This window comes from Pogoniulus pusillus, chromosome 5 (genome assembly GCF_015220805.1).
Source record: "Pogoniulus pusillus isolate bPogPus1 chromosome 5, bPogPus1.pri, whole genome shotgun sequence".
NCBI lineage: Eukaryota > Metazoa > Chordata > Aves > Piciformes > Lybiidae > Pogoniulus > Pogoniulus pusillus.
In genome coordinates, this window is record NC_087268.1 from 12,476,202 (window position 1) to 12,493,848 (window position 17,647).

General features: G+C 43.8%; 1 protein-coding gene across 2 annotated transcripts; it reads left to right on the forward strand.

The window, feature by feature from the left end:
* The first annotated feature begins 63 nt into the window (after positions 1-63).
* SLC35A5 (solute carrier family 35 member A5) lies at positions 64-16,760 on the forward strand. Of its 2 annotated transcripts, none has more exons than XM_064143240.1 (7): positions 64-499; positions 2,652-2,804; positions 3,578-3,676; positions 5,568-5,689; positions 11,064-11,131; positions 13,892-14,687; positions 15,741-16,760. In XM_064143240.1, the coding sequence occupies exons 2-7, from the start codon at positions 2,675-2,677 to the stop codon at positions 15,807-15,809; spliced, it is 1,284 nt and encodes a 427-aa protein (XP_063999310.1). In that variant the 5' UTR covers positions 64-499; positions 2,652-2,674; the 3' UTR covers positions 15,810-16,760. The 2 variants fall into 2 exon arrangements, with proteins under 2 accessions (XP_063999310.1, XP_063999311.1); XM_064143241.1 differs by lacking the exon at positions 64-499 and adding an exon at positions 1,069-2,004.
* The last annotated feature ends 887 nt before the right edge of the window (positions 16,761-17,647 follow it).

The following is a 17,647-nucleotide window of genomic DNA, read 5'->3' on the forward strand; positions in this document are numbered from 1 at the left end:
CTCCCCTGCCCCCGGGCCCTCCCCTGCCCCCGGGCCCTCCCCTGCCCCCGGGCCCTCCCCTGCCCCCGGGCCCTCCCCTGCCCCCGGGCACTCCCCTGCCCCGCCCCTCCAGGTGCAGCCGGTGCGATGCGGCGGGGCCAGGGCTGGGCAGCGCCCTCCGCTGTGGCGGAGCAGCGGGCAGGTCTGTACGGGAGGCTGAGGGGCTAGCCGTGCTCCTGCAAGGCGTGTCGAGTTGAGGAGGCTGCTCAGGGTGCCAGGGGCATGCAGCGTGGGTGACGTGCGGTGCTGCGGTTGTTCCGGAGCCCGTGTGCCTGATGTGACTAGCGGCGGCGGCTGATCACCGGCTGCTGCCTTGGACCCGGTTCATGCTGTGAGGCCGCGGTCCCGTTCCTGGCTGCAGCTTCGCGTCGACCTGAGGGAGCAACGTGGCAAACGGCGTTCGTCAAACCCAGGCGAGTGTTCCTTCAGTACGGAGGTGCGCTCTCACCACCAATGCGAGGTAGATGGCGAGAACGTATTCCCGAAGTCCGCCGAACCGGCAGTAGGGGCCTGCTTGTCCCCTCCTGGCCCCTGCCGCGATGCCGTGTTTCGACCGGCCACGCTGGGGTGGGGCGGTGCCAGCTGTTAAAGGATGTCGCGACCGTTTAACGAACGTCCTCCCCGCAGACGGCCCCAGGGGGCACTTGCGGCTCAGGGCCCCGTACTGGCCGACTGCTAGCCGGTTTTTCAGGCCTGGGGGGCCGATTAGCGGTTCGTCGGGGTAATGGCAGCGGTGGAGGCGGGGAGCACGGGTACAGCTGAGACGCGGCCGCCGGCAAGCTGTATTCCTCCCCCTCCTCCTTGTCAAGGGCCGGGGCTGAGTAAGCTGGGCAAGGGCCAGTTCTGAGGTGTTGCTCTTGTACCGCAGGAACAATTAGGAACAAGAGCACTTTAAAAACTAATTAAAGAAAAACAAGCATGTAACTTACGTCATCTTTTTCGCTCATCGGTATTCTAGCGACGCACTCTTCTGACAAAGCGACATCTTTGTGTCACTTTCAGAATGACTGTATGCATTGGTTATCCACCTTTGCTGATTCCCCTTAGCATATCCTCTCGTTTTTCATTTTTTAATAAAAAAGATAACTGTAAAACGAGATCACAGCATCATAGAATGCTAGGGGTTGGAAGGGACCTCTAGAGATGGTTGAGCCAACTCCCCCTGCCAGAGCAGGATCACCTAGGGCAGGTCACACAGGAATACATCCAGGTGGCTTTTAAAGGTCTTAAAGGAGGAGACTCCACGTCCTCTCCAGGAAGCCTGCCTCAGTGCTCTGTTGCCCTCAGCATAAAGAAGTGTTGAGGTGGAACCTCCTGTGTTCTAGCTTGTATTGATTGTTCCTTATCCTGTCATTGGGCACCACTGAATAAAGACTGGCACCTTTTTCTTGACACCCACCCTTCAGATATTTATAGATATTGATAAGATGCCCTGTCAGCATTCTGTTCTCAAGACTAGACAGTCCCCAGTCTCTCTGTCTTTCTTCATAGGAGAGATGTTCAAGTCCCACAGTCATTCTCCTAGCTCTCTGTTGGATTCTGTCTCTCTTGAACTGGGGAGCCCAAAGCTGTATTCTAGTTGTGGTCTCACCAGGGCAGAGTAGAAGTGGGACATAACCTCCCTTCACCTGCTGGATGCACTCTTAGTGTACCTTAATGCACTCTTAATGTACTGTCGCCCTTATCGTCTATGAAGGCACGTTGCTGTCCCCTGAATAACTTGCTGTCCACTAGGACTCCAAGGTCTCTCTTGTTGGGAACTGGCTGAAGGAGAGGGGATGTGAGCCCCTAGAAGCTTGTACAATCAAGCCTTGGATGTGAGGTCTGAGTATTGAAACACAGTAAGCTGCAGTGGTGTATGTGAAGAAGCTCAAAGGAATTTGTCCTTGAGCCTTCTGATAAACAGCAACTTCTGTGGGACTGTGTCCAGAATGGGAGGGAGGTTGGCTTCAGTGGAAACCACAGGTAGGAGGAACATGCAAATTCCAATCTTTAGATGTGCCAATTGCTAATTAACAATACTGCATTGCATGCTGGGTTCATGCTAACTGGGTCACACTAACCTAAAAGTCTATGCTCTATAACTTGAAGCCTGATGCTCTCAATAAATGTTGGATTGCCTTGCAAGCTAACTCATATTGAGTCATCTCTTGGCTTTCCCAAATCCCATCCGCACTTTCTCTTTGGGGCTACTTTCCAGTGGGATGACCTCTAGTCTACACTGCTGCCTGGTGTTATTCCTCCCCAGATGCAGGACTCTGCACTTGTCCTTACGGAGCGTAACAAGGTTCACCTCCAGCCTGGCCAGATCTTGTTGGATGGCAGCACAGCCTTCGAATGTGTCAGCCACCCCTCCCAGTTTCCTATCATCAGTGAACTTGCTGAGAGTACTCTCAATCCCCTTTTCCAGGTCATTGATGAAGATATTGAGCAAAACCAGACTCAGTACTGATCCCTGGGGAATACTACTAGCCACAGGCACGATCATGGCTTGTGGTGTAAGCATCTTCTTGTATAAACTAACACAAAGCATCAAAATACACACAGTTCACCTTGCGTAACCAGTTTTGGGAAGTACTATTTATGGTGCATTTTTATTTTGTCATCCAAAGGGCATTGACAGCAAGACAGCAGAATGAAGACCAAGTGCTGTGGTCGACTTGTGCTTTGCTCCAAGACAACCATCTATACCTTTCTGCTTGGAGGAATCTTTATAGCGTTGGGCTCAAGTCGAATCCTTCTGATGAAGTACTCTGCCAATGAAGGTACTGTTGGGCAATCAACATAGTGTACCTCAAATGAAGAAAGAATTGGCATTTGGGGTAAAGTGGATGCACAGAAGCCTAGTTGTCCACCTGCAGAGTTCTTAGCATCAAGTATTCTATTAGATAAGTAGTAGTTTGTGTTTCTTTACTAGAACGTCTCTGTGTAGTCACTGATCTAACAGCATGATAGCTAGGGTTGCAAGTGGAGGTTCACCCTTAAGTGATGAGCCAGTGAATTATTTTATAGCTGATTTTCAAAGACTAAATTGTTGGGTGATTCCTATCAATGGTACATGTCTTGATGGAAATATTTGTCTTGCTTAGAAGAAAAATGTCTTAGTGTGTGGGCTACATCTGGCTGTTCACAAAATATTACCAAATCTTGCTAACAAAGAACAGATACAGCCCTAGAAGGTTATGTCATCCTTGAAGCTTTTTTTTATGAGGGAGTGGAAAAGTAGGATCTTGCTGTTTGGTAAAAACATCCTTGCTTAGTCTTTATTTTTTAACAGTGATATTCCTTCTTCCAAAAAGTTCTGCTGCAAACTGAGACCAAGTGAGGAAAGATTTAACCCCATAAAGGAGACTATTCAGGGAGTTGTATACCTTAACAATCAGAGTCTTTATAATGAAAATGCTTACATAGCTTTTTGCATGTATGGAAAGTGGCTGAAATTCCTACTGGAGAGGTTAAAATAGTTTCCTGTTCTAATTTATAAATGCAGGAGACAGAATCTAATTGTAGACTCTCTATGATTTGCTGAATCCCACAGATAACAAATATGATTACCTTCCTACGACAGTGAACATATGTTCTGAAGTAGTAAAACTGGTCCTGTGTGTGATTTTGGCACTGTGGGTTAAGAAAAAAGGTAAGTACCTATATTTAACTAAAATGTGTTGATTTTCTAAGATGTGTTGTACCTTTGATTTTTTTCTGTTATTTGAATTTTTTTTATTGTTGTTGTTTTTTGGGGGGGGGAATGTTTGGTTTATTAAGTGATAGATCCACATGTGATCATATGGACTAGGTCCTTCTGTTAAAGTTCACTGGAGTTGTCTTTCATGCAGAATCATAACTGAACTTCTATAATTCTGCTTTGTGCTGTAAAATCAAGTATTCTTGTGTTGTTTGTATGGCAGGCAAAACAAGAACAGGTAAATTGTGTTAGAAAGTAAAATGAAGACACAAGTCTAACATCTTCAGTATTTTAATACAGTATCATGCAAGGGTAATAGAATCACCTCACCTCGAAATCATAACTGAACAGAAGCTTCTAAGTGGCACAGGTAAAAGATTTGGTCTGCAGATTCTGTTGTTCTGACCACTTTTAGTTAGAAGCACCACCACCTTCCACTGAAGAAATGTCATGTATGTTTGGTGGTATTTGAATCAGAAACAAGACATCAATGCTTTAATTCAAGGTACCTTTGCTTTGAAGTCAAATCTTGGGGCTGCTGTTGAGAAAAACTGGTGTCAGGCTTCACTGGCTACTGGTTTTGCATTGTAGGTTATTTTTATTTCTTGGCTTTTCTGTCCTGATGTAAGAGGGATGAGAGGTAACTTCATAGAGAACAGTTAGATTGGAAGAGATTGTCAGGCACTGAAGTCTCCTGTGAAATTGAACTGCTGGGATTTGTCCACATCTCCATGCAAGTCATGGTTCTGGGAAGCTGATGAGATTTTTGTGTCAACAGTTTAGTACTTATACATTCAGTCAATGTTTGCCATAATTGTCTACTGCTGATTATACATTTTCCTCCCTCTTTCTTTCTTTCTTTCTTTCTTTCTTTCTTTCTTTCTTTCTTTCTTTCTTTCTTTCTTTCTTTCTTTTTCTTTCTTTCTTTCTTTCTTTCTCTCTTTCTCTCTTTCTCTCTTTCTCTCTTTCTCTCTTTCTCTCTTTCTCTCTTTCTCTCTTTCTCTCTTTCTCTCTTTCTCTCTTTCTCTCTTTCTCTCTTTCTCTCTTTCTCTCTTTCTCTCTTTCTCTCTTTCTCTCTTTCTCTCTTTTTCTCTCTTTCTCTCTTTCTCTCTTTCTCTCTTTTTTTTCCAAATGCCTTGAACTTTGAGCTCAATATCTTGGTGGTTCAGAAAAGGGTTAGATAGCATTTTGTGGTCTTAAGTCTGTGCCAACAAAGTACTGTCAGTGTAGTCTGAGGTTTATCACAGTCTTCCTCTTACAGTATGTGTCCTGAATACTAAAGTAAATGTCATGCTTTGTGCCTTGTTCCTTCTCTCTTCCTGTATGTTCTCTTTTTACCAGATCATGTGCTGTGTGCCAGATACTGAGTTCTAGTTTGTTTCATATTTCTGTCTGTGGTGGCTGCCCTTTGTGTGCTGCTATATGAACAGATCCACTGTTTGTGTCATTGGTTCAGTCTACATGTGATTGAGAATCATCAAAAATCATAGTATTGATGTTGCTGTTGTATGGGGACTTTGAGGTGCTTTTTGGCTCTCAAAGAATGGCTTATAATTGACTCTCTGCTTGTAGTGGACAAGTACTCTGATGGGGTTAGCAGGTTCCTTGATAATTCTCTGCTGAAACAAGAAGATAAATGTCTGTAGGCATAGGATTGCTGCTGTACCTCTGTGTTCTGCCCTGAATCTCTTCTCTGTGTCACCAGAGAGCTGTGGTACCTTACTGTTTTTTCAGTCCAGTGGTCCTGAAAACAAAACAGTGGCACCTATTCTTTTACAAGGGAACAGTTATGGTTTTTGTTAATAAGGAAGATGTCATTCTTACTGATTTCTCTTCCTTTCAGATCATGCCTTTGAATGTCTTTCCTGGAAGAATTTTTGTAACTCCATGAAATGGTCGATCCCTGCCTTTCTTTACTTTTTGGATAACTTGATTGTCTTCTATGTACTGTCCTACCTCCAGCCAGTAAGTATACATACACTGAATAAGGTGTCCACCAGTGTCATAGTGACAGGTAGCATTGCCCTTAGACTGTTCTAACACAGGCAAGGCATGATTGGCAGGTAAAAGAATGATCTGTTTCCTGGCCAGTCAGACCTTCCCAGCCTCTTGCCCACTGGTCAGTGTAGTACAGCTCTCAGTAGAGGAGGGTCTCTCTTATAATTTTCTTCATACAAAGTGATCTAGAAATAGGCAGAATTGCTTAAGTGCTAGGCAGATTTTAATTGCTTTCTGTCCTTTGGTTTCTTCAATTCTGTAATTCTTTCAGTGCATTTGCTCATTCTGCTAGTATTTGAGCTGCACTTTTCTGTGAGGCTTCTACCACTCTATGTATGTGACTTCACAGATGACTTGCTTTCTTTCCTCACTGACTAAATAAACGTGATTAAACATAATGGTGCAAAGAGAGCAAGTGTAACAGGAATTGAGGAGGGGAGAAAGAAAACTGACTTCTATTTTTTTGCATTTGTTTATCAGTTATGTTTAAGAACAAAATTCAGTTGGTACTTTGTACTAGCTACGTTGATCTTTAGGGATGAATCTACATTCATCTTTGTACTAGCTACATTCATCTTTAGGGATGAATCTACATATGCTCAGGAGATAGTACAGCTCCTGAGCTTTCTTTTATTTTTGTGCTGGGTTGCTTTTTGGTTCAGAATCTGTGTTTGAAGTTTGATGGAAACAGATGGTTATTGCCTGCCATAAACTACTGTGGGTGCCATTGTCTGACATTAGAAATAAAATGTAAATGCTTCTGTTCCTTCTCTTTAAGAATTTCTTTTTAAAATTTAAGCCTTTCAGGTGTACACTTCTGTCAAGCATAGGCCAGTGTCTAGAACAAGACCTGGCTGGAAACATCTAATAAAAAGCAGGACTTGGACATCTTAAAATAACAGGCACAAATCCCTGGGTCTGGGGCTTGTTGTGTGGGGTTTTTTTTGTTGTGGTTGGTTGGGTTTTGTTGTTTTGTTTTATTGTTTGGAATTCTTTTTCACTTTAGGAAGGAAATTCAACTGTAGTGTTTGTAATAGCAAAACCTGATGTTTAGGAGGTTACATGAACACCGTTGCTTTCTTAAGCAATCTGATTTGGCTCTGTTAAAGCAATCTTTTGTAATAGACATAGCTTTTGTAATTTACATGCACACATCTCCCCATCCTTTCTCTCCCCTTGGAACATGAAGATTCCTTCTTGAAAAAAAAACCTCTCAGTGTCTTACACCTTTTAACTGGGTATTTATTGCAATGGTTAATGAAATTTTGCCATTATCATGTTAAAAGAGATAGAATAATGGAATTCTAATAATTATAATAATCAAATTCTCATAATTCAAATAACCAAGTAATTCTAACAGCCAAATACCTAGAAGATAGAATACCTTGACAGTGTACAAATCTGCAAAAATGGAAAAGTGGAAGCAAGATGCTTGAAAGAAGGCAGCTGTACCTGTTTGAACCAGGTTTTGTGTAACTTTAAAAACTTAAGTAGACTGGGGACTAAGCAGTGCCTGGGTGAGCAGTTTACTGAAATAGAGTTCTGGGCCCCCCAGTTTAGGAGGCACATTTTGATGCTTGAGTGTGTCCAGAGAAGGGCAACGAGGCTGGTGAGAGGCCTTGAGCACAGCCCTACGAGGAGAGGCTGAGGGAGCTGGGATTGTTTAGCCTGGAGAAGAGGAGGCTCAGGGGAGACCTCATTGAAGGTGAGGTTGTAGCCAGGAGGAGGTTGCTGTCTTCTCTCAGGTGGCCAGCATCAGAACAAGAGGACACAGCCTCAGGCTGCGCCAGGGGAAATTTAGGCTTGAGGTGAGGAGAAAGTTCTTCACTGAGAGAGTCATTGGACACTGGAATGGGCTGCCCGGGGAGGTGGTGGAGTTGTGGAGTCGCTGTCCCTGGAGCTGTTCAAGGCAAGATTGGACGTGGCACTTGGTGCCATGGTCTAGCCTTGAGCTCTGTGGTAAAGGGTTGGACTTGATGATCTGTGAGGTCTCTTCCAACCTTGGTGATACTGTGATTATTTCTTTTTGCATGAAGCTTCAGCTATAACTAGATACTCTAGAGGCTAGCAGTTCCCTCTGTTGAGACTTAGTTTTGGAGACTGTGCCCTGTAACTCAGTGGCATGGTGATTCTTAGTAAATATTTCTCTTAATCCTTCTCATGTAGGACAGAGGTTCTTAAGGCCTCAGAAAACAAAGCAACTCAAAATTAATGTCTTGTAACTATCCTGCTATAGATTTTGATAGTATTAATGTTATCAGAGATGTTGGATAAAAGGCTTTGATTGCAAAGCAAAACCAGACTATGCATGGAACACTTCTGCATTTTGCATCAAGCCTTTTTTTTCCCCAGAGGCATTTCTACCAGCTTTATTTGCTTGTCTGGTATTTTTCTCCTTCCACAAAGTTCACCTAACATCACTATTTGTTGAGTTGTAGTCTTGCAAAGCAGAACATTCAACTGTGGTTTCTTAAGTGTCTTTAGCTTATATGAGAGCCTGTGTTGTACTGTTTTGTCAGACTTACTGTTCAGCTGAGAGTGTGTTGGAATAGAGTGGAACAAAGGTGCTGGGAAAGGCACCTGTGCACTTTCTCTAGTAAATGAAAAGGGCTTTGCTATTGCAGAACTAGAAATGTGGAAATGTAGGCAAGAAAATTCAGGATCAATTCTGTGTTTTAGACTTCTGAATCCATATTTTTTTGGTGTATATATAAAAATTGTCTTAGAGTTCTCACTCTAAGGCTGAATTGGACACAAGAGTTCCGACGCCTAGATTTTGTATGTGTGCTTTCTATGCAAGGCAGTCCTGAATAACACACAGTTTGGGAAGCACCTCCTCTCCCACCAAAAAGATCCTTTTTTTTGTCCCCATTGGTCCTGGTCAATTCAAATTTTTAATGGTAACTGCAGTGTCTCAAACTGCCTCTTCTTGGTCCATTGCCCCAATATAGAGTGTCTGATACAGAGACCAAAAAGACAAGCCTTGCCACAAGGAGTTTGCAGCTTGGGATCACGGCCATGATTCAGGTATTGTCACTATTATACAGCTAGTTGCAAATTAGATAAGAGCTTTAGAGTTGTCTTCAGTTCTGCTTTGAAACAGGTGGATTATTTTAGTACAGTGCAGTCCTGAAAGTTCAAGTCTCTTTACCTTTGATAAATCATAGAATGGTAGGGGTTGGAAAGGCTCTTTGGAGATCATCTAGTTCAAACCTCTGTCAAAGCAGGATCACCTAGGGCAGGTCATATATAAAAGAAAGTCTTTAGAGCAGGAAACTCCATCTTTTCTGGGCACCTTGTTTCAGTGCACCAACACCCTCACAGCAAAGAATTTTTTCTTTACATTGAGGTGGAACTTCTTATATTCCCATTTGTGTCCATTGGCCCTCATTCAATCAGAGCACCAGTGAAAAGAGACTGGCTCCTTCTTGACACACACCCTTCAGATATTTGTAAACGTTACTGAGATTATCTCTTGGTCTTCCTTTCCCTAGACTAATGAAGGCATGTGATGGTTTGGGTGTTCCCTGCCCCCCACCCCACCCCCACACTTTAGAAATACCCAACTAGACTCAGCCGGCTCTGGGAATATAAATGAAGCTATTTATTTACAGCAGCACAATATACAAGCAGATATTTACAGTAGATACAGTTATAGACAGAAATAGACAAGGTAAAAGGTAACACAGAAACACAATTCCCCTCCCAGAAACCTGAGTCCCCAGGAGGGGCTCTCAACCACCCCTGCACCTTCCCCCTGCCCCTCTCAACCTTACCCCAGTCCCAAGAAAGAATGGAGGTTCAGCCAAGAGGTTAAGAAGCAAAGGTGAGTGGAAGGTGAGGTTAGGGAGCTGCAGCTCAGTCAGCAGCCAGAACGAGAGTGCCACAAAAAATGGCGAGAGTGTTATCTAATGTTTTCATTTCTTCTTGTTCAGCAAGACTCTGAGGGGAGTAGACATCACCACTGTTTTCCTTTCACAGCCTATGATCTAGTTCTTCTCACCAAAACATTCTACCCTGCTTCAAACTAGCACAAGGCAGCAGATGAATTTGGCATAAAAGTAGTTTATTTTCTGCAAGTGCTTTGTCCAAGCTTGGGATTTCATGAATGCTGCAAGCTTGCACTGCAGCCAGAAGCACCCTCACCTTCCCCAGTTCTTATTTTCATATTGAAGCAACTTCCTCCTGTGGCTGCCACAGCTGGTTTTGCAGCTAACTGATCAAACTGACTGGGGAGCTGATCTGACAGGAGACTGAATAATTTTCTTTTTTGAGTAAGTTTTACTCTGCATTGGTTTCCTCACATAGAATCATAGAATCAACCAGGTTGGAAGAGACCTCCAAGATCATCCAGTCCAACCTAGCACCCAGCCCTATCCAATCAACCAGACCATGGCACTAATTGCCTCATCCAGGCTTTTCTTGAACACCTCCAGGGACGGTGACTCCACCACCTCCCTGGGCAGCCCATTCCAATGCCAATCACTCTCTCTGTGAAGAACTTCCTCCTAACATCCAGCCTATACCTACCCTGGCACAACTTGAGACTGTGTCCCCTTGTTCTATTGCTGGTTACCTGGAAGAAGAGGCCACCCCCCACCTGGCTACAATGCCCTTTCAGGTAGTTGTAGACAGTAATAAGATCACCCCTGAGCCTCCTCTTCTCCAGGCTAAACAGGCCCAGCTCCCTCAACCTCTCCTCATAGGATTTGTGCTCCAGGCCCCTCACCAGCTTTGTTGCCCTTCTCTGGACACATTCCAGCACCTCAACAACCTTCTTGAATTGAGGGGCCCAGAACTGGACACAGTACTCAAGGTGTGGCCTGACCAGTGCTGAGTACAGGAGCAGAATAACCTCCCTTGACCTACTGGCCACACTGTTCCTGATGCAGGCCAGGATGCCATTGGCTCTCTTGGCCACCTGGGCACACTGCTGGCTCATCTTCAGCTTACTATCTATCAGTACCCCCAGGTCCCTTTCCTCCTGGCTGCTCTCCAGCCACTCAGTCCCCAGCCTATAGCTGCTTGGGGTTGTTGTGGCCAAAGTGCAGAACCCTGCACTTGGCCTTGTTAAATCTCATCCCATTGGCCATCTTCGTTTCAGCACAGCTTTCCTCGTTACGGTGGAACTTAGGTGCTGTGGTTTGCTTGAGATTTTGGAATGTCACTTGAATATCTTTTAGGGGCATGTTGTTCTAACACTGGGGTAAAGTAGAGATTTCTGTACCAGGGTGATGCTTTTCACTATGGCACATCACAGAAAGGTGGACACTTGAAGTCGGTGGGCTTTTGATGTCCTCTCTGTGTTTGGAGTGTAACTTTGTTTCCCTTCTCTTTCTAGGCAATGGCTGTGCTCTTCTCCAATTTTGTCATTATAACAACAGCTCTTCTTTTCAGGATAGTCCTAAAGTAAGTAATACTCACTAAAAAAATATGTTTTCTGTCTTCCTGGCCTTGATGAAGAAGTTAAGCTACATTCTTTCTCTTTGTCTCTTGGGAACAATAGTTCTCTTTTCTTATGGCTATACCTACTGGGAGAGGTGGCTTTTGTTTTCTGCATCTGAAGGTGTAGGCAGTAACAGCTTGAGAGGAGTCATTTCTTGTCTACACATTTGATCACCTGTAATAGAAAATAACTGAAATTGTGGTTGTTGGATGGTCAAAATTAAGGTTTGTGTAACTTCATTTGTACTTAGAGCTACAGAGGTGATGAGGGGACTAGAACATTAGGGACAGGAGCTTACCCGGTACTGGAGGACAGAAATGACTCTTACCCCTTTCCAGGAGTAAGAATGAGGATACTGCACACCCATTGGAAGTTTAAAGAGAAATTCTATTTACAAGAGCATGTATACAAAAGGCAATCAGGTAGAATAAGTACAAAAACCCACTTGGCCCAAACCAGCCTTCTAGAGTCCTCCACCCCTTCCACCCTCAGTTGGCCTGAGGGTAGGCTGAAACTGCCCCCTCCAGCAACAGGCCTCAGTGGCTCGATTTCCTGCCTGCCTATCTCCCCCATGGACCATGAGATAATAAGCCTGCTCTTCTCAGAGAGGAGAGGTGGAAGCAAGAAAGGCAGGTAGGAGAATGGGGAGAGATCAAGTCAGGCACTTTTGAACTGTGATACCGGAAGATGGAACAGCATAACAATATTACGGTATCCTGGGACGAGCAGGTCCATCCCCCTGAGATGGGCCTCTGTCCCTGTGGTTTTGCTTAGGGGGGACCTAGGATCCCTCAAGCTAGCACAAGAGGAAAGACTGAGAATTGGGTCTTTTTTAGCTTGGAAAAGAGAAGTCTGAGGGGGGGATCTCATAAACGCTTATCAGTACTTCAAGGGTGATGTTGTAGTTTTGGAGAGCAGACAGAAACTCTTACCCCTCCCCAAAGGAGTAGAAGAAAATGCTTCACACAGAATTGGAGATTTAAATGGAAGTACTATTCACAACTATATAGAACAGTACAAACCCATGCAAAATACACAAAATTCATATTCAGCCTCAGCCCAGTTCTCCAGCTGGTGAGGGGGCTGGAGCACAAGCCCTACAAAGAGCATCTGGGGAGCTGGACTTGGTCAGCCTGGAGAAGATGAGGCTCAAGGGGGACCTTATTGCTGTCTACAACTACCTGAAGGGAGGTTGTAGCCAGGTGGGGGTTGGTCTCCTCCCCCAGGCAGTCAGTGACAGAATGAGGGGACACAATCTCAAGCTGTGCCAGGGGAGGTTTAGAATGGATGTTAGGAAGAAGTTCTTTGCAGAAAGACAGATTTGCCATTGGAATGGGCTGCCCATGGATGTAGTAGAGTCACTGTCCCTGGAAGTGTTTAAAAAGAGACTGGATAAGGCACTTGGTGCCATGGTTTAGTTGATTAGATGATGTTGGTAGATAGATTGGGCTTGATGATCTTGAAGATTGAGCACTGGCTTCCTGGAGAGGTGGTGGAATCTCCATCTCTGGAGAAATCCAAAACTCGACTGGACATGTGTCTGTGTGACCTTCTTTAGGTGAACCTGCCTTGGCAGGACTCAGTGATCTCTGGAGGTGCCTTCCAACCCTCACCATTCTGTGATTAAATCTTGCATTTCACGATTAGTGGTACTTCTTTCCAGTCTGTTATAATTCTTTAATGAATATAAATGTCATTTACCAAAAGGGAATGAGGTACATAAGAGTGAAAGACAAAGCTGGTGAGGGGCCTGGAGCACAAATCCTATGAGGAGAGGTTGAGGGAGCTGGGCCTGTTTAGCCTGGAGAAGAGGAGGCTCAGGGGTGATCTTATTACTGTCTACAACTACCTGAAGGGGCATTGTAGCCAGGTGGGGGGTGGCCTCTTCTCCCAGGCAACCAGCAATAGAACAAGGGGACACAGTCTCAAGTTGTGCCAGGGTAGGTATAGGCTGGATATTAGGAAGAAGTTCTTCAGAGAGAGAGTGATTTGCCATTGGAATGGGCTGCCCAGGGAGGTGGTGGAGGCACCGTCCCTGGGGGTCTTCAAGAAAAGATTGGATGAGGCACTTAGTGCCATGGTCTAGTTGATTGGATAGGGCTGGGTGCTAGGTTGGCCTGGATGATCGTGGAGGTCTCTTCCAACCTGGTTGATTCTATGATTCTATGATGCTGTGCCAGCCTTAATGTGCTTCCAGTCAACTGCATAATTTATGTTAAAATGTCATTTTAAGTGCCCCCTTCGTTACATGTGTGACAAAAGCAAGACTCTGTCCTATGTGTTCCTCTTTGCCTGTTGGTGCACAAAATTGAGGGGGGAAATGTGAAATGTAGTGAAAGCTTAACAAAGAAAGAGACTAATTATTTTAGTGTTTGTGGTTTCTTTTTGTCTGTCAGACCTCTGCTCCTGTGGAGACAGCAGCTGCTTTTAAGTCCTCAAGCAGTCACATGGTCTTGAAAGACTTTCTTTAACTCTACAGAATACTCTGTTTTGTATTTCTATAAGTGCTGGGCTGAGTCCCTCCCTCCCTTGTCTTAGAAGAGCAGACTGCATTTTGGCATCTTACTGTCAGTTCTGAACAGCCAAGGGCTTTTTCGTGGTACCTGTCTCTGTCTCCTCTGTCTGTGACATCTGTCTTCTATGTTTTATAGAGCTCGTTGTCATGCCGTTTAATTTGTGCCACTGTGTTTCTAAAGGTAGTGGCTCTTTTTGTCTACTCCTAGGCGGAAACTCTCTTGGGTACAATGGGCATCTCTGGTCATTTTATTCCTGTCCATCGTTGCGCTGACTTTAGGAACTGGAGGCCATCAGCAAAGCTTGGCTGCACATGGATTCCATCACAGTATGTTTTTCAGTCCATCTAACCACTGCCTTCTCTATGCCGAACCTGAGGAAGCGTGCCAGGAAAAGGGCAACTGTGAAGCACCACGTTTCCTTCCCAGCTTCCAGTGGAATGTCACCACTACCATGGCAGGAGCATTGAAACCTCTCCACCTCAGCCTGGGTCATCTGCTTATTCTAGTGCAGTGTTTCATTTCTGCCCTGGCTAACATCTACAATGAAAAGATCTTGAAAGATGGAGATCAGCTTGCTGAAAGCATCTTCACACAGAACAGCAAACTCTATGCCTTTGGGGTGCTGTTCAATGGGCTTATGCTGGGGCTGCGGACTAAGGACCGGAGGCAGATAGAGAACTGTGGTTTCTTTTATGGGCACAACATCTTCTCAGTGGCTCTCATATTTGTCACAGCATTCCTGGGGCTGTCTGTAGCCTTCATCTTAAAATTCCGAGACAATATGTTCCATGTTATGACTGCTCAGATCACCACTGTCATCATCACCACCGTCTCTTTCATCATTTTTGACTTCAGACCTTCTCTAGAGTTCTTTTTGGAAGCTCCTGTAGTGCTTCTCTCCATATTCATCTACAATTCCAGTAAACCAAGAGGCCTAGAATACTTCACTCTGCGGGAAAGGGGCAAACTTGTCAAAGGAGATGCATGGGAGAGGTCAAGCGGGGTAAGGCTTTTCAGTGCTTGTCTCCTGGTTTCTCTTTTGTTTCACCTCTATTTATGCTATAGAACGTTTGGAAGATTCATTTTCTCTGGGCTCAGCCCTCGTCTAAAACACCAAAACCCCTCAGTACTTCTTAAAATCTTTAAAATGGATTGCATATTGCTTTGCATATTCCACTTCTTCAGTTCATGAAGCCTGGATAAGCATTGCTTTCATGCTGTGACCACGGGCAATCCCGTGAGCAACTTCAGCTCTGCATAAATCCTCTCTTTAAACCTTTATAAACAACATATTTTACTGGCCATGGGCCTCCAGAAATTGAATATGACACCTGGGGGGAATAATTGTACTTAAGTAGAACTGATAAATCTGCACCGCTGAGCCAACGTCGTGAAGACGTCAATATATTTGCTGTTAAGATAGCGTTACTACCTTAACAGTGAAAGATAATCCGAAGACAAAAAGATAATGTTTAAATGCAAAGTTTTAACACTTTTGCCTCCCCGCTCTGGTGTGTAACACATCTCAACCAGCAGAGAGCGCTGTCTTCACTTAATTCTAGCAAACACTAAACTTGGAAGAGATGCTTTCCAGAAACTGGACGTGGTACTTACTTCAGCTTGTTGTTTAACGAGTAATAAATGACACAAAGTCATCTGTTTCTTTTTCTATAGCAGGTGTTAGCTATTTTAACACTTAAAAGTGAGCAGCTATGGTAAACCCAAATAGCACTATGTGAGCAGGCTTCCTTATGAAGGAACAGGCTACGTGGTGTTTTATGGAGTGAGGCAGTAAAGTGTGGTGGGTTTTATGAGCATGTGTATTTTGGAGCTAGATTATAACACATCAGTACAAGATTTAAGTTGCAGGGTCTTAATTTTATAAAAGTGATGCTTTTAAAACAAACTTTGCTGTCTTGTTAAAATTTTTTTGGGGGGTGTCTTTTAATGTTTTTTTTTTCTTTTAAAATTTTCCTCTTCTTTTTCCTTTTCTCCTTGTGTTAATAAAAAGATAACATTGCTCACATTTGATCTGTTTTGTTTCTTCTTCCTGTAGGATGGAGAAGAATTTGAGAGATTGAACAAACCAAGTAGTGACATTGATACAGATGAAGATTCTCTCTAGCATGAAGCTGGCTCAGAGGAGAGCTAAATTACTCATAGTGAGAGACTGTTAATATCTTATTAATACAGAGAAGGGTCATTTTTCTCCCCTTGCAAGCCAATTGAGACTGTTGTAGGGCTGGATTTCACAGGTGAATGAGGAAAACACTGAAGCCCTATATATAGTGAGTTGCATTCCATCCTCCTATCCATCAGGAGTTCAGAATCCTGTTGAAAGGACCAACTGTAACTGATGCAGATAAGAGAGGCTTGGACCTTGGTCTTGGTGACAGGTGCTGCGTTGTGGAAGGGCAGTCTTGGACTCTAATCATGTCTTGTCTCGAGTCACTGTTAACTTCCTGTATGAATTCCTTGCTTAGCAGAGCAGAGATGAAACTGTTCACCTCCCAGAAGCAATATGAGCATTGATTAATGTTTTTGCTGCATCTTCCAGCATACAAATGCTCCAGTAAGTTTTATTTTCATAAATAATGAGTCATATTGGCTGGTTTACTGTATTTTGGTAATTCAGATCAACACATGCCTAGCTGAGTAAAAGACTTCCTCTGAATCAACCTCATCAAACTTCCACTTGAGAATGTATAATAAATCAAATCCTTTGGGTTAAGGGTATGTTGATCCGTCAGACGTCTAGCTTGTGATTTGAGTTTGAATGGTCTTAATTCTGTCTTCAGTCCTGTTCTTACACCAGTGTAATGCTATACCGACTCCTGTGGAGTCCTGTCTTTGTGATTTTTCTCTGATGTGGCTGAGAGCAGAATACATTTCACTGATTTCAGCCACTAGTTGTCCTCACGTTTTCAGTGTGAGACCTTTGTGTGCCTGTCTCCCAGCGTCTGGGGAAATGACATGTGGAATGCCTTCATAGCAGATAGCAAATTTTACATGGAATTTGTGTGGCTTAACTTTGAAAGAGCTTGAATAAAACAAAAACTGTGTTACATGTTGTGAACACCGTATGGGGTCCTTTTTTGTGTTTAGAAGGCTTTTTGTGTGTAGAAGCCTCATTTGCATTGAGGCAATTACATGAAAACAATAACTGCACAACTAACAGGGATGTCCTTCAGCGTCTGGAGCACTGAGCATGAGGTTTCAGGTGGTAGTATCACTTGGTGTTGCTCTACCCTGTCCGACTGATAAGATCTTGCATTCATTTTGTAGAGAGAGAAATCATTCTGCAGAGTGCCTGGCATAGTGATCTCCTGTTGAGGCATCTGCTGGATTATATTTTGAGTGAAATGAAAAATAGATTCCAAATAATTCAAAGAATTTGAAAAGAGGGAAGGGAATAGGAATGCAGATAAGAGATGCTTGGTATGTTCTTACAGCCTCTTCTCTCAGAACCCTGGAAAAGATGGTGGTTTATAATTTCCTCCCTTCAAAAATGTCTTTCGTGGTTGAAAGATACTGTCAAATGAATTCTTGAGAAGATAAGCAATGAGTTCAGTGTCAAAGCCTCATACCACAGTGTGTAGTAATCAGTTAGTGATGCATTTCTCTGTGGACTGAAGACAGTCCTGCCTTTGTTCCTTCATGCCATCCTGTGCATAACAGCTTATGTATCCTGTATTGATGGCTCATTGCTATATTAATTAACATACCTCCTGTCATTGAGCTATCAAGAGGGGCAGGTTTTTTTCTGTATGTGGCCATCACTGCCAAGTTATAAACTAGGAATCTAAAGTTATTTTCACTCCTTGTTTTTTTTTTCAGGAGTATTAGCTTTTTCTAGGGTATATTAAGAATAACTACAAAGTGAAATAAATGAATGTTGTGGTTGAAAAACTGTACAGCTGCTGTCATTGTCCTTCTATAGAAGACAGCTTCAAGAAAATGAAT